Genomic DNA, 27,414 nt, shown 5'->3' with positions numbered 1-27,414 from the left:
TTCCTTCCTTCCTTCCTTCCTTCTTTCCTTCTTTCTTTCCCTCTGGGTCTTTCTGCATGTTGTTCCTTCTGTTTGGAAGGCTCTTAGCATCTTAGCACCAAACTACTCCTGCAACCTCATTCACCTGGCTAACTTTTTTTCAGTACTCAAACCAGAGAGACTGTTCTTCCTCCCTCCTCTCCTCCCCTGAAATCTGGGTTTAGGTGATCCTCTCTATCTCTCTGTTTGGGCTACCTCAATCAAAGCACTTTTTACTCTGCATTGTCATTATCTGTTTACATCTGTTTCTCTCCAAGAAAATTGTATGGGACAGAAAAATAGACATATTTAAAACTATAATAATGATACTATGTCTAATATAATGCCAATGACTTGCCAGGCTCTGTTATAAGCACTTGCTGTGTGTTAACTCATGTGCTTTTCACAACACTGTAAGGTGGGCAGCTATTACTGAAGTTGAGTAAATAGGAATTGGTGATTCAATGTGGGGGAAGAGAAGGAGTCTCAGTGATTTCCAGTTTTCTGAAAGAAGCAAGTGGGCAAACAGTGGATGGATGTGCCATGTACTGAGATAAGGGATACAGGAAGAGGAGGAGTTTTGTCAGGATGGCGGAAAGAAACTTTTAGTTTGGGCACTACCATTTCTTTGCCATTCTTTCACAACTGATTATTTCCAGAAGCTTCAGAAATAATGTGAGTAACAAACCTTTTCCTCTGATTGACAGGCATTTGGAAACACCACTGTCCGTGTCGGGAAAACAGAATAACTCTCCGATATCTCTTCATTAGCTTGCTGGAAGCAGCTAGAACAGGGCTATGTTCCTGGGACTCTGGCGTTTTTCTCGCCTTGTGCTCTGGTTTGCGGCTTTCAGGAAACTGCTGGGACACCATGGCCTTGCGTCCTCCAAGTTCCTGTGGTGCTTGTGCCTCCTGGTTGTCATGTACCTTCCGCAACAGGTGTGGACACTCCCCTACAAGATAGGGGTGGTGGGCCCTTGGGCTTGTGATTCGCTGTTTTCAAAGGCCCTGCCTGAGGTTGCTGCGCGATTAGCCATTGAGCGAATCAACCGGGACCCATCTTTTGACCTGAGTTACTCTTTTGAATATGTGATTCTCAATGAAGATTGCCAGACTTCGAGGGCCCTCTCCAGTTTCATTTCCCACCACCAGATGGCCTCAGGATTTATTGGACCTACCAACCCTGGCTACTGCGAGGCAGCCTCGCTCCTGGGAAACAGCTGGGACAAAGGGATTTTCTCTTGGGCTTGTGTGAATTATGAATTAGACAATAAAAATAGCTACCCGACCTTTTCTCGGACACTCCCTTCTCCCATCCGGGTGCTTGTAACTGTCATGAAATATTTCCAGTGGGCTCATGCTGGAATCATTTCCTCAGATGAAGACATTTGGGTGCATACAGCCAATCGAGTCGCAAGTGCTCTGCGGAGCCAGGGCTTACCTGTAGGTGTCGTCCTGACCACAGGACAAGACAGCCAAAGCATTCGGAAAGCTCTCCAGAGGATTCACCAGGCAGACCGAATTCGCAGTGAGTGCTTTCTCCGGTTGAAATTTAAACGTGACTTCAGGGAAAGAGATTACAATCTCCAAAAGGTTTCCTACCCTCACACCCTAGGGTAGCACATCTCTTCCCATTTCTTCACACATTTGCCCTTTTTCATTCACACTCAGGTCCCAAGACTGCCCTGCTTCAACAGAGCCTATTTTATGAACTGAATAAAAGTACAAAGAACTCTGTGCTTCGTATGCCTGTGGATGCTAGTGCCTGCTCTTAGCGCCTGAGTGAACAATGGTGTCAAGAGCACTGTAGCCATACATCCTTTCTTTCTGCCCTTAGGACCCTGGTAGCTTCAAAAGTGCCAGAATGGTATGGGGAGGTGAGGGTCTTCTTATGGCTTCATTTTTGTTTGTTCTAGTCACTGAGGAGAGGTTTACTTTTGACTCCTTTCTGGATACTTTCCTTCAAAGGTACCCAGTGTACTTGTGGGACACTTACTTAGACTCTATCTTCTCTGGACTCCAAAATGTCCATGCCTTCTGCCTCTTCTCAAAGCAGGGCTTTTCTTTGTGCAGCACACAGCTAGTTGATATGGAGGGAACCTAGCTGATGAATGAAAGCATATTAAAATGAGAAGACTGTCTAAATTTTAACAGTTTCTCCTTCCAATGGAAGCTTAATGTTCAAAGATGATTCTTGCAGAGACAGTAGACCAAATGTGAAGCAAAGGACTTGACCCACTAAAGCTATCTTTCTCAAAGTTAGTTGGGTGGATTTTGGCAAAAGGGGGCCCTTCCTGGTCCTCTTGAATCAGATCTCTTTTGCTTACACTTATGGCAAGCCCTTGTGACACCTGGTTTTGATTTTTTTCTATTCCAATTTTTTAACCTCCATTTTACCTTCCTCTGGAGATGGCTATGATTCATGGAAACACTGCTCATTCCCCCATTGCAGCTACTCCACCACTTTAGGACAGATACCCCAGAAACTATTTGACAAACTGATTCCTTCAAGGATTAGTCCTGGTCCCAGTAATTTCCTTAACAATGAGTTTGTTAGAGAATGGTGCAGCTTTGGCCTGGCCTATAACCAGAAGCCTGTTTTAAGTTTCAAGTGGCTTCAGTATTGGACCTTAATTATGATGATTACAAGAGGATGAGGGCAAGAGGAGCTTTTAGTTCCAGAACTACCGTAATCTGCCTCCAGCTCCAGTCGACAAGATTCCGTGATGTTTAGTAATCAGTGTGGCTCTGATTACGTCATAATAGAGCTTGATACTTTCAAAGCAGAGCATAGAATTATTTTGAAAGATATAAAATCATTTGCAGGGAGGAGCCATGCCAGAAACAGGCTAATATATTTAGTATCATAACTTTATAATATGTTACAAATCTTCTTGAAGCCCAATGTCTCCTGCAAGTTTATATTCCATGAGTGTTTCACATCCCACCCATTTGTATACTTTGAAATGACATTTTGGCCTCTACTATAAAATGTTAAATAAATACAGGCCCTGAAGCTCTTTGGGCTGCCAGACTGAGAAGAATTAGGATTCAGTGCTAACCACCCGCAACCCCTTTGAAGCAGGGAGGAAGCAAATGCACATATTATTGCCCTACCATTAGAGATTCCTTTAGGTCAAGGGTTCTCAGTCTGGCTGCTCGCTAGAATTACCTGGACATCTTTTCAAGACTACTGGTGCCACAGCGCCACCTCCAGAAATTCTACTAGAATTGGTCTGTGGTGGGTCCCAGCAAAGGTATTTTAAATAGCTTCCCAGGCGCTTGTAACGTGCAGCCAGAGTTGAGAAACGCTGCTTTAACTTAATAATAATGTAAATAAATATTTCTCACTTGAAGTTCCCATTGTTTTAATATGACTTCGCTTAGTCAGATTGTTTTCTTTATTACAGTACAGATCTGCTCACTAAGGGAATGGAAATTTTGAGGATGCGGAGAAAAAAACCTAGAGAGGATGGTTATGGAGCAAAGGAAGACCTTGAATAGCAAGTACAGCAACAGGAAGTGGAGGAGGGATTCAGAAAGAGAGATAAAAGCGAGTGAAGACAAAAGCTCTGCACTGCAGGATTTTCCTTTGTTTTTTGACAAAACATAGGCAGATTCAGATGAGGCATGCTGGGACCTCAGTGACATGAGTCAGAATGTGGGTGGGGTGGGGGCAGGGGAACTGAGCCATAGGTTGGGCCGTGGCCTGAGTACAACCTCAGGCAGCTCACTGTACTTTGTTCAAAGGAGTGTGTAATACCCATACTTGGTACAGGCACATGTCTGTACCTGAGGGCATGCCAACTGTTGGGTGAGGTGTAACAGAGGGAATGGTGGAAGTGGAGTGAGTGTTAAAGTAAGATAGACATTGCCCTTGTTGTCCACTTGATCATTTGTTGAAAACAATGCCCCAGCCCATGGGAACATGTAAAGCAGGATCCAGAGAATGAACAAAAATAGATTATCAGAGCTTCAAATAAGTGGCCTAAAGTTCAGGGCACATCTTTGGTCCCATTAGAAAATTGGAGATTTGGTGAGAAACTGCGCCAGAAGCCAATGAGTACAGATTGGGTCAACATAGCAGTGAGGAAGACTGCAACACACCATGCATGGCACATACCAGATCACAGCTTTAGCTAATTTTTCAGCTCTTCTCAACTGCTGGGACTGAGGCTGCTAAGTATTCCTGGATATTATCTATCTGGACTGAGAAGAACTAAACAGACGATAAACTTTTTGTGTGACCTCATCTGAGAAGGGCTGAAGAAGGCAGAGCCTGACTTCTTCCCTATTTTGCTGGATATGAGGCTGCTTTTTAACACTGTGGACCCCCAAGCAAACCTTCAGAGAGGAGCCTTTGTGACATACCAAATACAGTGGAAAGGGACCCCTTCCTTTGGAGGGGCCTAGAAATATTTGGAAGTAGTAGAAATAATTGAAAGGTTTTTTTAAATTTTTCATTTATTTATTTATTTTTTCTGATCTGTTCGCAAAAGTAGTGATGGCATTGCCATGTAGCAGTGGCAGTGGTGGTTGTAGTGATGTTGGTAGTGGTGTGGGAGGGGAGAGAAGAGCAGCCTATTACTGGCTGGTATGACACTTCTGATTCTTATAAATTAATATTTCCAATTAGGAACTCTCATTGGCACCTTACTGGAGTTAGAGGAAGTGTCTTTCTCAGAGACAGGTCTAAGTTGCACTTACATAATATCAATGCAATGATATATTTAATAGTAGGTAATAATAGCAATAATAATAGCCATGGGCTCTTGGGTGGGGAAACAGCAGAGGTGTTACTATATGCTGCCATAGAGACAATAAGAGCAACCATACTATTACTTTACGTGTAAACAGCTCTCTATATTTTACAAGACATTTGCACATAGATCTCATTTAATTCTCAGGATTATCCAGGAGATAGGCATTTTCTTTCAAGTTTTACAATATCTGCGAGTCTCACAGTAATAAGTACGTAGGTGTAAACACTGTCAACACCAAAGAAGGAATAAATAAATTCTCAGAATAGGGGGATTCAGTCTCTCCCAGATTCTCAACTCAACTCTCTTAAGCCTTAGGAGCAACTACCAATTTTCTTTGCTTCTGACAAAGTCAAATAGGAGAGATATTAATCAAAGACAAAGGCCTTAATTTATAGTCAGGGCTGCTGTATGTGGCTATGTAGGTTGTGCCCTGCACAAGGAAACCTAGCTGATTAGACTTGAGGGCCAAAATCCATTCCACTCTCTGCTCCTCAAACCATGAGCCCTGTTGGAAGTTTTTGTCCAATGGCACAAAAGGGCATTTACTCACCAAGCAAGGCACCTGTAGGGTTGCATTCATTCAGAAGGGGTTCCTCTTTTAATTCCTGCAAAGGTTAGCAGGAGGCCCTACCTGCAGCTCTTTAGAGAACTTTTCAAATGGCTATTCTAAGCCCTCTTTTCTCCTCATCTTCTTGCTGATCAGCCCTGTGCTTGGCTGATTGTGTAATCCTTTCAATTTGGGCTTACCAGGATGTTGGACCATTTGGGATTTCCTTTCAATCCTTCCAAATTGGGAATGCTTCATTACAACATGATGTTAAGTAAATATGACACCATTGGAATAGCTTTCTCTTGTTCTTCCAAAATTAGATACCTGATTGCTATCTTATTGCCTGGGACAGAATGGCCTCTTCTCATTTATTGAAGATTCTTGTGTATAAGAAAAAGATAGCAATAAAAATAATGATAACAGTTAATATTTATTGGGAGTTTACTATGTGCTAGTAATTTTTCAAGGGCTTTATATGGACTATGTCATCCAATAATTGCATCACCCCTATTAAGTAAGGGCAATTATTGTTTACCTACTTTATGAATAAGACTTCTGAAGCTAAAAGGCGTTAAATAACTTACCCAATGTCACACAACTGGTGAATGAGAAAGCCAGGATATATATTCGGAGTAGTCTAAAGCAGTGGCTCTCAAATCTCAGTGGGCATCAGAATCCCCTGGAGGACTTATTAAAACACAGATTGTTGGGTTCCTCCTCCAGAGTTTCTGGTTCAGGAATGCTGGGGTGGGGCCCCGGAATTTGCATTTCTAATACTGCACATTCTCAGGTGACACTGATGATGCTGGTCCACGGACCACACTGAGAACCACTGGTCTAATGCTAGACCAATACTATACTACCTCCTGTCCACTTGTGGTATGCTTCTGAAGCATACTCACTTGAGATCCTGTATTCTATATGTGGCATATAATTCAGCCCTTCCACCTTTCTTTCGTAACATTTGGACCCATAGATAAAATTCTTTCATGTGCCTCAATGTACAGGTGTCATCCCTGTTTTCCTATGCTAATAACAACAGTGATACTGATAATACTATGACTAGGAGTCTTTGCACCAATAGGGAATTTGGTGTAGGATTTGCTATAATGTAACACCAAATGTAAGTAAATATAAATGGCAAGAGGACAACTTGCTTTCATGACTGGCAAATGATCACTAATGATCAAATTATTGAAGACTTGACACAAGAGGAAATCTCTAAACATCTAGACTTCTTGCATTTGAGAGGCCTTATGTATATAGCTGTTTAGGAAAAACAGGAGAAAACATGTTTCAAGGTATGGAGAAATATAAAACCTTATCTCAAGCTGGGCAGCAATGTTAAGACAACAAATGCAATTGCAATGTAAGTTTGAGTATGGAAAAAGCATAGTCTGATGTAGATGGAATGGTCTTTGAATGTTATATTTGTGTGCCATCATGCTGAGCTACTTGGACCAGTTCAACACCAGTGGTAGTTAAGTAAGTGGTAGCTTCAGGACTTATGGCCAAAAATGTGTGGGGTGTCCTTAGCTGATAGAGATAGCCACACATCCCCTAGTGTAGTGTTCTAAAAGTCTACTTTGAGGGCCTCCTGCACTGAGTCACACTTGGGGATAGGGCCTGGGAAATAGGCATGTTCCAGAGCCTCCCACCTTCTTCTTACACAGCCATTTATTAGGCTGGGTGGGAGAAAACTGAGAGGGAGACGGTAGGAATGTATTCTTTCACAATATAGCCAGATAGGAAAGAATCCTGAGAGAAGGTGAGACTTGGGATAAATCTGCATGCTGCCCTCCTCCTCTGGTCTGCCTCCCCTCCCCGCCCTCTTAGCAACTGTTAAAATGAATGACAGTGACAGGAAATATCACAAAGGGGTTACAATAAAGAGCAAAGACAGTACAATGGGGAGTGTCTTTGTGGTTTGTGAGCAATATTGATGGCTCACAAATACGAATATGGCTCCTAAGGACTTCTTTAGCAGCAGCAAGTGGAATCATTTCTATCTCGCAAGGTGTGAAACTGGGCCCAGTTTCCTCCATGGAGGACACCATAGTCAGTAATCTGAGAGAAATAAAGTGACCTTTGCCTTTTCAGAAACACAGTTACTCTCTCTCAAGAAAATATTTGATAGAATATTTTAATTTAGGAAGAGAAATAGGAATTGAGTGACATGGAAATTGACTTCTCCCGGAGTTTCATGACATTTCCTGCTGCTAGTGAAAGAAAGGGTCCTAGATAGCCTGCTATGGTTGGTGCCACAATATGAAGACATAGATGCTAGACAGCTCAAGTAGCTCAGAGAAAGTGCTGGTGTCATATCCTGGTGAGATGTGATCTCAGAAGGGTGTATTTCCTGGTCCTTGTTTTGACTATAAAGTAGCTTGACAGGATGGAAACTTACAAATTAGTATTATTCAATGACCACCTGTTGACCCAGGCCTTGTTTAGGATTTAAGGTTTCTGTACACTAATCTTTTCCTGACAACAACTTACAGGTCAAATCCCATTTTAATGAATGTAATTTTAACATAATAAAACTATTTAGTAAAATTATCTTGTAGAACAGATGTATCTACAAATCCCTGTTCACGAAGCACTCAATCTATTAAATTAAGATGCTGTTGTTTGAATTCAGTATTTATGCTTTCTACTTTAATCATGTTCAATGGCAAAATCTTGCTAGGCAAAAAATAGAGGAGCCTGTGATTATTCCCTCTTGAGTTTCCTATTTCTTCTTCTATAAAATGATGGGGACAGATTGGTCTACTTGGTCTTAAAGGGTCTTTTCAGTCATAAAACTTTGGACCCTTTGAAATATGGTCAGTGTGGGTCAATGAAAGAAAAATAAAGCGGAGAGATTCAGGGTTGAGGGTAAGGTACTGGGCATAGTTAATGAGAGTAGGCATGAACAACAAGTATGGCAGTATCTACCTGCCCAGCAAATATCACTTCCAATTGTTCCTCCATCCTAACAATTGATATATGCTCATATCTCATATCTCAAGGAATGCACAAAAAATACCCAAGTGTACAAGCTCTCCTCCTGAAGAGGCTGTTAGTTTACAAACATTCATCTAAACAACATTCATTGTGTGCATAATATGTACAAGGATATGGAAATAAATAAGACATAGTTCCTGACCTCAAGGAGCTCACAGTTTGGTAGTAGAAGCTGATATAGGTAAATAAGAGCAATAAATCTTGTAAGTACCAGGGTAGAAATCATCTCAGGGTAAAGTGGGGGCTCTAACCCAGTGTCACAAGTCAGTTTCCCTGGAAAGCAGCCTGTCAGATGGAGCTTTGAGTGCAGGAAGCTTATTTAATGAGTATTTTCAAGGAGAACACCTGTGAGGAAGAGAAGACAGTAGGATTGGGCAGAGATAATTGAACTGCAGTGCAGCCACAACAAAGGCCTCAGCCGGTCTTAGAGGGCGCTCTAGAGCTGGTATGACCCTTCAGAGTTGTCCAGAATTGATATGAGGAGTCTGGGCTGTTCTACCTCCATGTGGAATAGTCATTAGGTTCAGTTGCACCCACAGAAAGGGGCACAGTGTGTAATAATAATTGTTTGACAGTCAGATCTTCAGAGTGAAAAAAGTTCTGATTTGTAGTGTTTGATGATTTCCATAGTGTAGTCACTCCCACAATGGTCAATTTCAAGCTAATAACATGATGTTAACTGGCTCACAAAATCTCTGGAAGTTGAACCAGCAAAAGTGAGCCCCAACACACTACTGAGATCATGTAACCTTGAGAGAGGTGATTTTCCTTAGCTGAGGCCAACTCTCAGAGAAAAATCACCTATCAGCCGCTAACACACCCAGCAGCTAGTGGAATGAGTGCTTCAGTGCTGAAGTGTGTATCTTGATGGCACATCGTAATAGCACCTACTACATGTAATGTATGGTAAAGTATTTGCTGTATTGCAGTCAGCACCAAACACTAGTTCTATTTAACATTTTCCATGCAGTAAAGTCATTTTAATATCCCTTTAAGTAAATTAAATCAAATTGTATCACTGTTGAGTAACCTTGAACAAATCACTCAATCTCTGATTTGCAGAAGAAAGATGCTAATACTGATCTACTTGCTGAGGATACTGTTGGACAAACTGGCCAACTGAAGCCTCTGACTAAACTCCTTGTGACTATGCTAATTTGACCAAACTAATTTATTTTTAATGGTTCAGCCAAATGTAGAGAGTGAGAAGTTTTCAGTTCTACTTTCTCTTTCTAAATCCAACTCTTGCATTGTCAAACATGTCTGGCACTCCATTTTCCCATTATACAATGTGTGATTATAAATAAGTAAGGCTGAATTCCTTGTGTGGCTCATGCACTAGCTCCAAAGATATCATTTGAGAATTCTAAGGAAGGTCTGAGCATCAGAATACATGTAGAACCTCTTAGTGTAATTATTTTGAAGGAGTTAATGGTCATTTGAAAACTCATGTCATGCTGTGGTATGTGCATATATGTGTGGTATGTTTAAATCAACTTCATAACTTATTAGTTACATTTTACAAAATAAAAGGTACCACCTCTAGCTCAAAGGGAAACTTTCTAGGGGTGCTTAACAAGTGTAAAAAGGTGTTTGAAAATAGATGAAACAATATGCAAATGCCAAAGACAAGTCATTGAATGTAGTCAAGCACCCTTAGTTCTTGAGATTAAAGGTTCCGTGTAAACATGTATAATTAATATTTACCAGTAGCAATAGAGTCTTTGCCTTTCTTCAAGGAGCTCAGAATACTTGCCAGGCACTATCTAATTAAACTACTCAGTGTACCTGTAAAATGCATTGGAATCTGCATTTTAAAGATGTGGGCACTGAAGCACAAGTGGGCTTAAACTAAACTTATTTAGCATGCCAAGGGCAAAATTGGATATAAGACTTTCAGTCTCATGATCTAGCTGTCATTTTTCAACCGTGGCCCCCTTGAATCCACTCTATTCTAGCATAACCTTGCCAAACAACATAGTTTCATAAGTCTAGGAAGAATTAAATTGAGTGCATAGTAATTCCAATTACAGGGAAGTTAGGTTTTAAAAAGTTGAACAGCTCACCCATAATATTACAGAGAGTACATCCTTAATCTGAGAATCTGAAATCCGAAATGCTCCCAAATTGAAAACTTTTGAGCACCAACATGATACTTAAAGGAAATACTCATTAAAGTATTTCAGATTTCAGATTTTTGGATTAGGGATGCTCAACAGGTAAGTATAATGCAAATATTATACTTAATATCCCAAATCCAAAAAATATCTGAAGTCTGAAGCACTTCTGGTCCTCAATAGTTTGTATAAGGAGTACTCAACCTGTAGTAACATTTATAGGTGAGGGAGTTAGTGCTTTTCATTGTCTATAATGACGTTGGTAAGGATGAGAACAGTTGGTCAAAATGTATTAGAGTGCATGTTTGTAGGAGATGGACAATAAAAAGCAATAGTGGCTGTGGTAACATCTCCCATCCTCTCTTACTATTCTCTCTTCTAATTCTTTGTATATAGTAGCTACTGTTTATTGGGTGCTATGTACTAAGTAAATGACTTGTCTTCTTTCTTCAATCATCACTACCACCCCATAAGTACATATTGTTATCTCCATTTTATGGATGAGACAGAGAGAGGTTATTTAAAAAAGGGTACACAGTTAAAACTGGTGGTGTTGCGATGTAAAGCTGATTTTTCCAACCTTAAAGCCTCTTTTTTATGTTACTCCCCATTTATTATACTAGTTCTTCTTCCTGTCTAGGTATTAGGCTCTGCAGCCTGTAGGCATCTCTCTCTTGTCACTATCCCCAATCCAGAGTCCATGAACATACCTCAGCCTCAGCTCAGGACAACATCTTGCTTATCTTGGAGGCATAAGAAACCACTTACAAATTGGTTAGAACACATTTATTTTTCCTCTCTGTAGTTTTTGGTACCGTGCTTTACTAGCAGATCGCTTCCACAACCTCCTTGCTTTGTTGGTTTCAGTAATCATCATGTGTATGCATTCAGCTTTGATTGGGGGAGAGACTCAGACGCATCTCTTGGAATGGGCTCATGATCTGAAAATGACTGATGGAACCTACGTCTTTGTTCCCTATGATGCCCTGCTCTACAGTTTACCTTATAAGCACACCCCCTACCAGGTCCTAAGGAACAACCCAAAGCTCCGGGAAGCCTATGATGCAGTGTTGACCATTACAGTGGAATCCCAAGAAAAGACCTTCTATCAAGCCTTTACAGAGGCAGCAGCAAGAGGTGAAATTCCTGAGAAGCTGGAGTTCGATCAAGTAAGTAAACATTCATAAGTTATCATGAGCTGAGAACCTAAAACATCAGCATGGTAAATTATTTTCATACCAATAGTCTCAATTCCATAGGAGATCCAATCAATGGCAGGCAACCACAGACAAATTAAAAACATCTTTAGTTTGCTGAAAATATTTGTGAAACAAAGGCATATTATTTGAGATTTTTTCTTTTATCTTTAAGCAGCCCATGATGACATTATATAGTCAGGAAAAATAAATATATTTAAGAACAGAGCAACAAAACTTTAATATATACTGGTGCTGTTCAAGGGAGCCTAATAAAAAGAACTCCTGTTTGTGGTGTAAGTTCTGAATTAATTTAACAATAAGGCAAAAGAGCTAGTATATAATAAACTATTACCTTTATTTTTGATAACTCTGGTACTGGAGGATATGGCTTCTACCTGTAGGCATTTGAGCTTCCCAATACTGAACCCAAGGATTAAACAAACTTCTCCATCTGGTCAATGGCATTGCTGGACCACTGCAGTCCTGCCCCATGAGGGCAGGCCTTTTGTAAAATGTGTAGTCTGGAGAGGAACAGCAGAGCATTTGCTTCTTGTAGGTAGTCTGCTCCCAAGAGAAAGAAGACGGGAGGGGCTGAGCTACACATACTTAGTTCTCCTTCCAAACTAACCAGTCAGATTAATTCGTTTCTCCTTTGTGGGGAGGAACGAGTAAGTGGATGAAGACAGGCCACTTGGAATGGGGAAGAAGTCCTCCCTTCTGATATACAAGAAATAGTTTTTATGTATGTGTAGATAAATGTATGTATAGGCATATTTCAGATTCCAATCATAGCCACTGAAGGCTTAGAGAAAAAAAAAGGAGTGAGGAGGGGAAGAAAGTAGAGAAAACAATGGAGATCAAAGACAAAAACAAAGAGGACGAATACAAAGAAGACGAGGAATATGAGAGGAAGATGGGGAGACAAAAGAAGCCATGTAGATGGGAAAAAGTACAGAGGGACGTTTCTGTACACTGGAGGCCAGATGTAGAAAGTAGGCATTTTCAAAAGTACTTAGAACAAATACATGTAAATTTAAAAGCGCTGGCATTTGCTAGAATACTGTATTAGTCATATTGCTTCCAGCTGTAAGTAATAGCTCAATACAAAATGGTTTAAGTAATAATTCTTTTTCAAAATTTGAAGATAGGAGGGCTCCAGGGTTGGTTAATTCAGCAGTCAATGATGTCATCTATGAAACATGTTCTTTTCATCTTTCCACTTTACAAGCCATAGCATGCTAAACTTGCCCTCATGAGCTGGTTCCTCTTATGGTCCCAAGGTGGCTGCCACAGTTCCAGACATCACATACAGGTGGAAATGTCCAGAGGTGAAAGTGGAGGCTGTCTTTCCCTTGCATCTCTTTTTAAGAGTGAGGAAATCTTTCCTAGAATCTCCCAAGCAGACTTTTTCCCATACCTTTTTTGTCACAATTGTGTCCCATGCCCATGCCTAAACCAATAATCTGGAAGGAGGAATGTGACAACTGCGATTGAAAAGTGTGAACAAAATATATAGCTGCTGGAAAAATGTGAACAAAATTGAGATTCTGTTAGCAAGAAAGAAGGCTGTTAGGTAGGCAGTTGATTGTATCTGATATTCATATTCTTTTTTATCTGTCCTTTATTTCATCATCCTGTGGGCTGCTTCTCTGTCTGAATAGTGATTCAAATGAAATTTAGGTTTATGTATCTCTTTCCGCTTGGGGGATTTATATCAAATATTTTGCTGATTCTTGTTCTAATAAACAAATTAATAACAGAGATATTAACAATGCTGGATTTGGACTTTATTGTTACTGATAAGTTTATAATAAGTATTACTCTCTTTTAGGAGACACACACATGCGCACACACACATAGCTGAAAACAACTGGTCAGTTTAGTCAAGAATTGCAAAACTCCTCAAATTGCTGAGAATGGTTGGTCAAACCAGTTGTTTGATGTGTTTATAGGCAAGCAACTAGATGGTGAATTTTTGTACTTTTTAGCCAATGATATGGCATCACATAGATAAAATTAAAGTCATCTTTCTATTTTAATCAAAGAATCAAAGGAAGGAGAGGGTGTATGTGTGTGTGTGTGTGTGCACATGTATGTGTATGTGTATTGTTCGTATATATATGAACAGGTATTTTGATATAAAAACTCAGACCTTCTTCTCTTGATATTTGCGTCAATCCTTTTGAGCTTGTGGAAAACATAAGGTAATTAAGGCAAAAAAAGATGCCATTAGCTTGGTTGCTAGGCAGCCTGCACTCTGCTTTACACAAGGAAATAGAATAGCTACAACAAAGAATCCAGAGCTTATGAAAAAGCCTGTTTGGATGCATTTGTACCCCTCAGTTTGCAGGTGCCCAGTCTGGACCTTCATAACTGAAGAATGATAAAAGGGTGAGATAATTATCTTTGTATCTCTGATAAACAAAACCCCCACTTTCCCTAAATTATCTTGCTCAAAGGTACTTTAGAAGGCAGTCAGTATAGCAGAAACTGCATATGTTAAGGTGTTAGACAAACTTGGGTTTACATTCCAGCTATCACTTTTACTAGCTGGGTGCAAGTTACTTAGACATTTGAGCCTCAGTTTCTCCATATGTAAAATGGATTTGTGAGCTATATTTTCTAGGACTACTGTGAAAATTAAACAAAGTAACATGTAGAAAGTGACTATTAGAGTGCCTGGCTCACAGCTACCTTTTTTTCCACTTTTTCTCCTTTGAGGCTAGGATGACCTTATTGATTGGTGGTGACCTAGCATCTAAGTTACAATCTGACTTTAGCTTCCTACTCTCTTGAAGTTTTCTGCTTACTGGCAGAGAGTCTCTCAGTATTTCCAGCTTTCAAAATTATAAATGGCATATTCTCAGATCAAATTATGTAGTTTGATATTTGCCTATCCCTGGGCTTCTGTTTTTTGTTCCCTATTTGGTCAACAGGTCAACAACTATTTATGGAGCACCTGTGATGTGCTAGGCACTATGCTGAACCCTAGGTAGAACACTAAACAAGACAGACGGGTTTCTAGCAATGGTATATTAGAACCAGTCCAGAAAAGCTGATTTTGTGCATCTTTTCCCAGCTCTGCATTCAGTGACATCAATTGGTAGCTTGAAATCAGGCATGATAGTGGTAGTTACACCACAGAAATGGGCAAATGCTACAAATAAGAGTTTTTTTCCCTCTCCATATAGTTGTTGTCAAACACTTACTAGCACATCACTCATTGCCACCCTTATAGACCTTAAATTTTAGTGAGAGAGACAGATAATAAATGGTTAAGCAAATGCATTAACAGGATCACTGTATTTCTCCCTTGCCCAATAACTTTCAATGAAATGGAGATTTCTATATACAAGGAGCATTGCCTACAGCAGTGGTCTGCAACATCTCTTAATTTATACCCTTGCTTCTTTAACAAATAAAAAATGAAATGAAGAAAAAGCTATCAAAGTCATACATACACATAGTTTTAAAAGTCAAGAAATGCTAAAAGGTTTATATAAATAACAAAGCAGTCTATAAGGCCTTCCTTCTTCCCTTCATCAGAAGCAACCACTTTCATAGTTTTTAGCTCTTTATTCTGGTATTTACTTCTATGTTTCTAAATGCTATGCTGCTACTGGTGACTCTTGATTAATCAATTTTGAGCATTATTTGTTGCATTACTATTATAGTTGAGGAGCACTCTTAGTTTTTTGTAGTTCCTTACTCTCCTTTAAACCTTAAATATGGTTATGTCATGATTTATAGTTAAATTCACATTTAGTATTTTTAACATAGTACCTAGGTAAATATCATTTATTGCTGATCCACATGATATACTATGGTTATAATTCTTGTCACATGTAACTTTTCATTTTTACCAGGGTTAATAATTGCTTTATTTTTAAATCTGCTTACCTTAATTTGAATGTCTAAGTCTTTCCATACTTTCTGATAAGGCTGTAAAATCCTCTCAAAACAATTTTATACATAGTAAAGCCTATTAAATCTCTTATCAATTTCATTTGTTTTTGCTGGGGCTCTCTGTCTTCCTATTCCAATCTAAACATGTTGCTCCCTAAGGCTGCTGCATAACTATTAATATTATGCTAGTTTTCTATTTTCATAATTCTTAAATGTCTCTTTCTCTTCTCTGCAGGATCTACTGTTTTATGAATCTCATGTCCTATTTTCTTGGTTTAATCTGTCATTTTTGTGGAGCACACCCTGTAGTAGCTTTTTACAGGAGGTAAATTTTTGAGATTTTGCACGTCCGAAAAGTCATTATTTCATCTTCACTATTGATTGATAGTTTGAATGAGTATATAAATCTAGGATAGAAATCATTTTCCGTCAGTACTTTGAAGACACGTCACATTGTCTTCCAATTTCCACTGTTGGTATTGAGAACACCGATGTCATTCTTATTCCTAATCTTTTGATACAACCTATTTTCATTCCTCTTTATCCCCTCAGAAACTTTTAAAATGTTCTCTTTATTTCTGATGCTATGAAATTTCATGATGACGTATGAGTCTTTGACACATAATATGCTGTATTGGTGGAGGCTTTCAATCTAGAAGCTGATTCCTTATGAGAAATTTTCTTCTATTGTTTATTTGTTAATTTCGTGAACAACATTGTCTTTCTTCTCTCTGGGAATACTATGAGATATACAAGATATAAGATGTCCTTGGTTGATCTTTTAATTGTCTTATTATTTATCTTATATGGTCCATATTTTTGTTTTTAGTTTTCCTTCCTGGGAGAGTTTCTCATCTTTGTGTTCTAACACTTTTACTAACTCTTAAGAATGATTTAGTTATATTTTTAATTTCCAAGAGTTCATTCTTGTTGTTTGATTATTTTAATAGCATTCTGCTTTTGTTTTATCAATACAGTATTTTTCCTATTTCACTGAGGTACTCATTATAGTTCTTTTGACGTTTTCTTCTGCTCTCTATTTTATCTGTTTTTTCCTCATTTCCTATTTTTTCATGTTTTTATTTCATGTTGAAAGTTTTTCTTAGATGTCCGCAGATTTGAAGGTTTATGTGCATGATGGATATATTGACAAGTGGGCTTCAGTACAGGGCAATTGGCTAACCAGTTGCTTTTTGTTTGCTTCTTTTGGTCAGTATCTGTAGGCCTTGGCTTTTGAGGTAGTCTTTTTCTTCAGAGAAGAGTCTTCTGATCTTCTTGGGAGTCATAATCATAGCTGTCAGTATTCCAGAAGCAATGTTGGGAGGAGACTGGGATTCTCACCATTAAGAATGAAAACTTTAACTCCATCCCTGTTTTTTTGTGCTCCACCTCATTTCCAACTTCCTTTTTGTCTAGTGCCCCAGCTCTGGAGCTGCTCTGAATCAATTTAATCTGTTTCCTATAGACGTCTGCACCTCCCAGTAGAGGCGGGTATGGGGGATGTCTACATGTTTATTACACAGACATTCAAAGAGCTCTCCCTCTTTTAGTGTTTGGCCTCACCTTCACTTCTACAGTACTTGGTGGTTGTAATTACTAAGTCTTTCCAGGATTCTTATGGGGCAGATCTGCTTGTTGCTTATCAATAATTCCCTCTGCAGGCACTTAGGTTTGACTGTTCTCCACTTTGCTAAATCAGTTGCCATGTTTGTAGCAAATTTTTATTTTCAGATTCTGTGGTACAGGGTTATGGATGTTTCCTGATACCATTAGATATGGAGATTTAGTGTTTCTGTTCCTTGTTCTCTTTGTTTGAGAGTGATGTTTGAGAGGAGAAAGAGAGTGAAGTAAAAAAAAAGTCTTGATTTCATTTTGTTTAATCAGGAAGAATATGGAAAGTCATAAAGAAAAAAATAAGTCCCAAAAGGGTGCATGTGATATTATTTTACTGGTGAGTTCACCAAAGCCTATTAATTAAGTTAGTAAATATTTATTAAGCTCAGACTTAATATGAAGGTTAAGATCATGAGTTTTGAAGGCAGACTGCCTTAAGTTTATTTAAGCTCTCCATGTCTTCTTTTCCTCATTTTAAAAATTGAAAATAACAATAGTACTTACCTAACAGGGTTCTTGTGAAGATTAAATGAATGAACACACTAAATAGTTTGCCTGGCACCTGATAACCCCTCAATTAATGTTAGCCATTATTATTATTATTAAAGTTATTATTATTATTATTATTGTGGGTCAGGCACTCTGCAGGGGATATAATAGAGATCAAAATAGAAATGAGATCTTTCCCCTAATGAAGGAGAACAGTTTTTGCATTTCAGGTGCTAAGGAAATTGGGTCTAAAATTGGGACTCTAGTACTTCTTGGTCACCAGTTCAAAACTAGGACAAGGGACTTGAACACTATACTTCCAGGATGATGTTACCAGAGCCCTGTGCTCCTCTTCTGAAATGCAAACAATAGCAGCTGTTGTATATTCAGTGTTTACTCTGTACCAGGTTGTTTACATAAATGATCCAATGGAATCCTCAGACAACGCCTACAAATTAGATATATTAACGTCTACATTTTGTGGTTGAGGAAACTAAGGCTCAAGGTAACTTGCTCAAGGTCGTACAGTTGGCAAGTGGCAGAGCTGGGATTCCAACCCAGGGCTGCTAGCAGATCCTGATCATTTAACCACACATTAGGCTTGTGTTTTATTCCACTGTGCTAATAATATCTAATGCCAATGCTTTACTCAGGCAAAGTAACATTGCTAAGTGACTAATACTTTGATTTGAATAGATTTATTGAATTGTTTTCCTGTAATGTAGGTGGTACTAGGGCCTTATGAGGACCTGTGAAAAGAGAACAATAAATCAGAATAGAGAGATTTGAGGGGTGGGCACACCAGTGATGAACTTCCTAATTTGGTCTCAGGATGATTGGGCAAGGATTATAACTTTGTACCTTTAAATTTTGGCACAAATTAGACTTCTGAATTAGGGTTTGATGCCTGCATTCTTCCTTTTCATTGTATTCCCAATGCTTGTTTTCTGTTAAATTCTATTGGCCACAAATATATATGGCTGGAACACACATTTGGGTATTTTTTCAAATGTACAGTGATTTGATTAAGCAAAGGAAATCCTCAGGATTTTTTAGCAAACTTGGGGACCTTATGCTCGTTATTGCTATTGTTTTCCATTACCCTAAATATGGGTGCCTGGCAGGGGGATGCTAGGCTGCAGCAGATGTGTTTAGGACTGGAACATTCCAGAATGGGGCACACCAAACAAGGTTGTCAGAAAAGGTTGCCTGCAGCTCACAGTGGCTAAGATTGTCTTTCTACCCCATTCTATACAAAATAAGGGTTTTGTGTTGATGTGCATCACATCAAACACATTAGTCTTTTATCCATCTCTTGGCTATGCCCAAGGGTTGAGATCATGCATTACTGGAGGTGCTGCCTTTAATAACAAGAGTTCAATTATCATTTGGTTTCTTGATCTGTGCATGTGCCTGACTTTTTGTTCAAAATTGATGTGCCATTTTGTCCTTCAAGTGATGGCTTTTCAAGCTAGGCATGTTTTAATGTACACTTCTGAGGATAAAATTCTTTGGAAGCCGGTTTTGTGTCTTCTCAGACACAGTAAATCTGAACTGATGGTAGTCAACTTAACAACAGCACGAACCATTATACTGAACAAATTCAGATATTACTGTTCCTGATCCAGACCTTATTCTCTTGGATAAAAACTTTAAAAGCCTAGGGTAGAGCTATCTAAAGTAACAGAATAAAATCCAGTGATACATTTTAATTATCATTCATAATTAATTCTTTCAGATTCAGGTCTATACAGTAGGCAAAAACAATAGGCTTAGTCATCAGTGGTCTCACCATTTTGGACTGCGATGTCAACAAGGTCATCTCTCTGACAGAAGTTCCCGCTAATTCTGTCTTACTTTTTTGGAGCTTCAGTGAGAAGCTGGATAGAGGCCTGTAGAGAATGCCTCTTCTTCCCGTGTTCCACCTTTTACCTTTTCTCTTTCTCATTATTTGTGGCAAGTGCAACTAGAGACCTTTTGTGAATGATGCCAACAGAGTGTGCCCTTGATGTATGGGAAGAGGCAATTCCCTTGGCTGAAGGGCACAGTGGGTGAAACAGGAACTCAAACCAACTACAGCACAACTCCAAGGCCTCAAAGTGACAGTGGGCCATTGTGACAGCCCCTCTTTTGCAAGTGAATGCTGTTACTATAGCTATGCTATAAGTCTCTCTACCATAGTGTTGTGGCTGTGAGTACATGTGTTGTCTAGGCTAGAGAATCCTGAAGAACAGGCTTCAGTTTCAGTCGTCTTGGGGAGTTTCTGTCAGTTAGCTCCAATAGGTCAATCAGAGCACAAAAGCCAGCACAGCCTGGCCAGCTGAAAACCCAGTGTGTTGGAGCAACTCAGAGTTGGGAATGTTGTTTTTGAGTTTTAATCTTCACTTTTGGCTGTAGGTAGATGCAGTTTTCTTTCCCAGAAGGCTCCGTGCCTTTCAAAACAGAACACTAGCATTCTGTTTGCTTTCAGGAGCTTGCTGCCCTGTTTTTTTTTTTTTTTTTTTCACTTATTTGTTTTACTAGTATTGATTTTATACTCCACTTTCCATCCTTCACTTATTGTCATAACCTACCAAAGCCCCCAGAAAACAGTCAGGGTTTTGCAGAAATTCCAAAGACAATCAAATAGAGCATCCAAGAATGTCAGGAGGGGGAATTAGTGAAAACCTCTTAAGGGAGCTCAGCGTGTGCTAGGCAACTAAGTGTGTATACCTTGGTGGCAGCACATGCCATCCATTCACGATCTATTTCTACAAAGTACATCTTGAGACAGGGTGATGAGGGAAGATTATTGGAATAAAACCCTCTGGAGACTGAGGTATTGATTTCTGCTCTGCTAGTAGTTAGCTCTGTTATGTGGGGCAAGGTTTTGGCCTGAACAACTAGAAGAATGGAGTAGTTATTAACATAGATTGACAAGACTAGTTGTAGATGGATCAGGAGGATTTGGGGTGAATATCATGAGTTCAACATTGAGTATGTTGATTTTTAACATCCAGTGGAGATATAAAAGTAGGCAATTGACTATATGAATCTGGAATTTAGGCTATAGGTCTGAATTGGAAGTATAAATCTGAGAGTTGTGGCATAGATCTAGTACTTAAGGCCACGAGAACAAAAGAGATCACCAAGGAAGTTAGTGTGGACAGAGACGAAGACCAAAGACTGAGCTTTGGGGCACTCCAACGTGAAGAGAGAGGTCAGCGAGATGAAGAAGAACCCTTAAACAGGCAATAAAAATGTCTACAAGCTAAATTTTGTCCCTGAACTATACCAAGTATTAGGAATTTTCACAGGAGTTCAGAGCCAGAAGGGACCACAGGGGACATATATTCCAATCAAGAATGCTAAACTGAGAAACAGGAGACCTGGATTTTACTCCTTATTTTATGCTCAGGTATGTGAACTTGACAGATCATGTAACTTCTCTGTGTCTCCCTTTCTTATCTATAATGTAAGATAGTTAGACAAGATGACTTCTAAAGTTTAGACATTCATGATTCTGTGTTCTCTTTTCACAGAGGAAGAAATGGAAGCACAGAGAAAGCTGATAAATGACTTTCTCAAACATTCTGGCATTAGGCACTGATCACAGGACAGGGTATCATCTTCTATACTGATGTCTTAAAATCCTGCATGTATATTAGAATATTTGAGGAGCTTTTAATAATGCTGATTACTGGGGTATCAAACTAAAAGCATCTCTTTTTGTTGGTCTGGGTTGGGTTTAACACTGCTATTTTTGACACTCTTCAGGTAATTCTAATGTGCAACTGGTGTTGAAAACCCCCACTCTACATTAACAGGACATGGCAGTGTCTTGCTATCTGCTACACCTCTCTGCATCTTGACTTTTATTTCTAATAAAAAATGATTCATTCAATTTTAAGCCCTTTTTTTTCACATGAAGGTTGTTACAGGAGCTTAGCTTTCTAGACCTTCTGAAACCAAAGTAGCAAGTATCAGCTTTCCCTGATGCTCAGAAAAATGGCATGACCATAGCTTTCTTGAACTCCATCCTAGAAATGAAGTGACGTGGAAAACCATGAAGCCATGGCCGCGTGTGTGAGGGGCCATGTGGGGGGAGGTACAGAGAAGGGAGGAATTGTTTTCTCATCCTCTACCTTTTTGGAAAAAAGATACAAGATTTTATACAAAAATAAACTTACAAGGTTAATGGGCAGTGCATCTGGGCATAGTATACAAAAACATTGTTGCTTTTACCATATTTATTTAGCAGGCATAGTTATGCTATCCACCCTAGCAGTCCTACTGTTTTAGGTTGACGCTTTGCCACTTTGCACACCAATAGGTTTTCTGACTAAAATTCACATTCTCTATACTCTACAAACTTTGGTTCTAGATAGCTGGGTGCGTATGTGTCAGGGTGGATGTTTGCGTGTGCATACATGTGAGTGTGTATGTGTTGGTATGTGTTTAAAACTGAATTCTAATGTTCACTTTCTCTGGGGAGCATGTGTCCAGAAAAATAGCCATTTTGAACTAAGACAGGATACAGACATGGACTGTGGAGACCCATTATTTACAGTCTTCCCACACACACCTACCACTCCAGTAGTGCCAGCAAAATGATTTTACCATGCACAGTGCACCAGTAATTAACCTGGCATATTTCCTTTGAATTACCCTTGTCTATTCTATACTTGTTTTTCTTAAGTGCCCTTTATAATTCTAAATCATTTTCTTAGTTTAGAAGCATACACAAGAAAATATTGTGTATGACTTGGTTTGCTCATAAAATTGTCATATTTGATATATTTAAAGATGTGACGGCCTGGGGGAGAAAAACAGGAAAATTCGGGGGAGAAACTGAGCAAGTCCTTAGAAACAATTTTTTTCCTCTGGGTCTTCATAGCTCTACTTCACTCAGACGTGCAGACCATAATAATGAACACAGGCTTGGAATATACTCTGAGATCGCTCTAGGGTGACCAGGGCTCAAGATAATTGTAATTTTTAAAAATAGGTTTCACCGTTGTTTGGAACCATCTACAATTCAATTTACTTTATCGCACAAGCCATGAATAATGCTATGAAAGAAAATGGACAGGCTGGTGCTGCCAGCCTGGTTCAGCATTCCAGAAACATGCAGTTCTATGGATTCAACCAGTTGATAAGGACAGATTCAAATGGAAATGGAATTTCAGAATATGTAATCCTGGACACCAACTGGAAAGAATGGGAACTCCATAGCACCTACACTGTGGACATGGAAATGGAGCTGCTACGTTTTGGAGGGATCCCTATTCACTTCCCTGGTGGCAGGCCCCCTAGAGCAGATGCAAAATGCTGGTTTGCAGAAGGGAAGATCTGCCATGGAGGTAAGGAATGGAAAATCGCTAGTAGTCAATTTGGCTCAGCTTGGGTTACAAGGGAACCTCTTTAGGAGAAGGCGTATTTTAATATTGAAACACGCATAAAATCAGTCATTTGCATTCAAGTGACGTACACCTCTTGGCACTCTATCTAGTTAATTTAAAATAATAAGAACAATGAGAGATACTTTGCAGCCCTGAATAATCATCCACAATTTAAAAGCCTCCCCACCACTCTTTTTAAAAAGAATCCCAGTCTTTCCCAAAGAGTTTACTCTAAAAAGAGGAAGACATTAGCCTTCTTCTTACTCTTTTGTAGGCTATGACCTATGATTGTTTCTCCTGCTTTCAAGGTCCCCTATCCATCCCTTGATGTTTCCAAATCCTGCCAATGAGGTCCCACCACAGAAATACCATATCTATACTCTCTCCTCTCTGAACTCCCATTGAAATAAAAGTTTGTGCCTCACAGCTTAGCACAAAATTGCTTTTCAATTGTTTCTTGTGTACTGATTTTGTCTCCACCCCCACTCCCAAATATATTGCTCCTTGAGGGTAGGGACCATAGCTAATAATTTTTATGGTGCCCAACTGCCCAACACAGTAGGTATCCAGTAAATACTTGCAGTTTGATTGACTGGTGGAACTCCTCTAGCTTGTGGAAGAGGGGAAACTTGGTCAAATCTCTGAGAGCCAGAGGGGATCATTGGAAGGGCCCATATTATTATGCAACTGTATACCATACTCTTAAAACCAAATGCATCTATTTGAAAGGGGCTTTGATTTCTACTTTGCTTTAGCATGATATATCCAGCTACCTCTTCACTCACATCATATTTCCCTCAAAAATCTTACTAATCTATCCAAATATTTAGATTTTGTGGAGGCTAATTTACATTCTGATGAAAACACTAATTATCAAAACCAGACTTACCCTCACGCTTGAAGGAGAAGTTCTGTGTTTTTCATCTATAACTTGCAAGGTCTATGGGCTCAGGTGAATTAAAAAGGCCTTTTATTTTATGAAGGCAAGGTAATACTTTCCCTTCACAGGTGAGATAACATATTTATTCTCAAGAACTCTATTGCTGTCCAACTTAAATTAAGGTACTCAAAGTTTTCAATTCGTGGACTTCTTCCTCCAAAGAAACACTCTGGTAAGCCTTAATTCATGTGATTTGTTATTGTCAGAGTGGTGAGTGGTTTTACTTCAGAACAGTGAAATTGCTTTCTGTGTCCATAAAGTCAACAAGACAGACTGTGCTGAGAAAAAATGGAATTAGGTTAGGTAGATGTGGCTTGATTTTAGAGTCACCAGAAAGCAAGAGGAGTCACTCTGCGGTGCCCTTTATTTACTGCCTCTCTCTGATAATGCCATTCTTCCTCTTCCTCTCACTCTCTGCAGGCATCGACGCTGCCTTTGCCATGATGGTCTGCCTTACTTTGCTTATAGCCCTGCTGTCTATTAATGGATTTGCTTACTTTATAAGGTACATTTTTTGTTCTTTTTGTATATAAAAAATACAAGCCCATAATAGCCTTGTTAATATTGATTTCCAGGAAGTCCTGTTTCAGTACAATTGCCTCATTACATGACCCACTGATTTTCTTTTTTCCACAGTGGTTTACCATTCCTACAGGCCCCATTTAGAGTGAAGTGTTTTCATGATGCCAAGAATAACTTCCTCAGCTGTGTTGTCAGTGTTGTTGCCTGTGAATAGATCTGGCTCTCAACACAATGGTGAAATAAGAGAACTAGTACTTTAGGGCCTGTGTACTCCCTATCTTTGTTCTCCTTTCTCCTAGCAGAGTCTCCTGTAACCATCTCCTTGCCCAAATGATATGTGATGATAGGGAATGGCATTGAGATATCTTAATGAATTCCAAGAATTAGGCAGACTTTGCTAAAATCCAAGCTCTAGGAATAATGGTGTGAACTCATAGGACTATAATGGGGATTAAGTAAACTAAAATAAGTAAAGCACCTAGAACAGTATGTGACTCATAGTAGGTGCTCAATAAATGGTAAAATCTCAACCCCTTCCCAAGACCAAGGAACTCTCTTGCTGATTGTTGGAAGCTCAGGATCTTCACTTTGATATTCATGCCTTTTGTCCAGGGTATCACATTCCAGATTTCTACCATCTTGCTTCCTTGGGCAAAAGTTATCCTGTCTAATCATCAACATCTTTATTATCATCAAGTTTTGCCTTCCTCCCTCAGATCCCTTAGTACATGACCAAATAATCTAATGAGGTACTACAGAATCAGGGATAAGTGGCTGAAGATGGCCTAACATGACAGCTCTTTCTTATAAACTTTGCATTTTAACACTTGGACCCTCTCCATACTAGAACAATTGGAGGAAAGTGAAAAATAAAATAAATTATAGCCATCTCATTTTCCCATTGCCACCCTGCAAATCACATCATTGTCACCTCTTAGTAAGGGTGGTCCTGACAACAATATGGCCTGGATTGGTAGAGAATAGAGTGAGGCTATTTTGTTGAGTTTTATGAAAAAATTTCTATAGTATATTAAATAGCTGTGTGACCTTGGGCAAGCCACCTAACCTTTCTTGGCCAGAATTTTCTCATTTGCACAATGAAGAAATTGGATTAGATGATCTTTAAGAGCCTTCCCAGCTCTGATACTTTAATAAGTCTGTGAAATCCTGGATTGAAACCATAACAGGTGTTACTCTTAGTGTTTAAAATGTTGGCATAGCTGTGAAAAACTTCTATTATCCAATTTCCACAGTATTAGAAATTTGATAAAGTCACACAGAGTTGTAGGTAGCTTATGAATTGTTAAAACACACTTGATAAAGACACTAGTTCAAAGGAAGTTTTTCTTTTAATTTCTGTAACTGGGATATATTCCTGCTAAGAATAGAAATTCAATATCTTTAACTTAGCTGCTGCCAAAGAATAAAGTATTTAATTAACATCATTAGATACTTAGCAAAAATAAACTCTATCCAATCAAAAAGCTTCCCTGTCTAGAGAGATTTGAGGAGTAACAGACTCTGTCTACCTAATGCCAAAACATCCCATGGCAGTGTGGAAAATGTAGTTACTCAGCTGTTTATGTTACTTGTCAACCCCCCAACTGACAGTTCTCACTCATCCTTCCCACTGTATGGACTGGTTCTTTGGGCTTTGAGTGAGCCTAGTCTGCAATTCTTGGAAAAGGAAGGAAAAAAGAAAAAAAAAAAAAAACAGTGGGGAGGGGTTTGTTTGAATCTTGTGGGCTGAAGGGCAAAGATTGGAGAGGAAAATTATGGGAGAGGGACCTGATTAGAGAGGAAAATGATAGGAGAGGAAAATGAGTTTGAGACAATTGGTACTTCAAGTGGTCACAGAAAACTCAGAGATGGGAAAGAGGTACATCATTTCCCAGACTCACTTGGTCCTTGGTTCTTCAGCTAACAAAGCACAAAAGATGCCCCCTCTTTGCTGCCTTCCTCCCTCTCTGCCCACCACGGCTGCAATCAGAAGAGCTGAGCGGCTGATGAGATTCTGTAATAGACGGTGATTACTTGCAGGAGAGTAACTCTCTGTTCCTTCCTTTTCTGTATGTTTTGATTGTTTAAGTTTTTTTTCAGAAAGAAAGACATGCAAAGAACCCAACCACCCCAAAACAAAGGATTCTTTGAACTCCTCCTTTCTCCCTACTCCTCCGGAACCAGATTGCATCGCCTTTCTATAAAGCTCTCCCGTGCTTTGTTATACTAATGATGATAATGATAATAATGAGCCCTCATACTTTCATAGTGCTTTATGCTTTTCAGAGCACTTTCACATACATTATCTGATTTGATTTTCAAAACAACTCTATAAAGCAGGTAATGCAAGGACTATTATCCTGCTAGATGAGGACACTGAGCCATGAAGAGGTTAAATTATTTATCCAAGGTCACCTGGACCTGGCTAATTAATGACAGAATCTGCACCACATCCCAGGTCTCTGGATTGGGAGTCCAGTTTGCTTTCTACTAGAGTGTACTCTGTAGCATGATTATTTTTACAGGTGTGCCTGTTTTAAGACAATTCACCACACATATGAAACAGATAAGTTAGGGAGTGATGCTTTACTTTGCCAAAAGATTCATGTGCTCTACCCAAGAATCCACTACAGGGCTCTTTTAATTTTCTCTGCAGGGCAGCAGCTCCCACAGTGATAAGGGACATATTTGTTGGCAGACAATTAGAAACACATTAATTGTTTGTTTACAAACCAGTGGAATCACTGAGAAAAACTGAGTTGCTGATACTTAAAGCTACAGTGACATTGTAAACTTCTTAAAGCAACTTGACAAAGCATTTTGATTCAGCGGTTGTTTTCTCCACGATGGCTCTTGGCTTTAACACATTCCACAGAGTAACCATTATGGGGTTACGGAAAAAGCAAAGC

The 27,414-nt window shown here is 39.3% G+C and overlaps 1 protein-coding gene across 1 annotated transcript in view; it reads left to right on the top strand.

The window, feature by feature from the left end:
* The window catches only part of GUCY2F (guanylate cyclase 2F, retinal), a 111,019-nt gene that overhangs the window by 5,340 nt on the left and 78,265 nt on the right, over positions 1–27,414 (top strand). The window contains exons 2-5 of the mRNA XM_011951666.1: positions 726–1,546; positions 11,322–11,623; positions 22,650–23,004; positions 24,404–24,488. Coding sequence (XP_011807056.1) covers positions 817–1,546; positions 11,322–11,623; positions 22,650–23,004; positions 24,404–24,488 — 1,472 coding nt within the window. The 5' untranslated portion in view covers positions 726–816. The remainder of the gene's footprint in view (positions 1–725; positions 1,547–11,321; positions 11,624–22,649; positions 23,005–24,403; positions 24,489–27,414) is intronic.

Source organism: Colobus angolensis, unplaced genomic scaffold (assembly GCF_000951035.1).
Source record: "Colobus angolensis palliatus isolate OR3802 unplaced genomic scaffold, Cang.pa_1.0 Scaffold324, whole genome shotgun sequence".
NCBI lineage: Eukaryota > Metazoa > Chordata > Mammalia > Primates > Cercopithecidae > Colobus > Colobus angolensis.
Note: the sequence above shows the minus strand (reverse complement) of the source record. Positions and strands in the feature narration are given on the sequence as shown.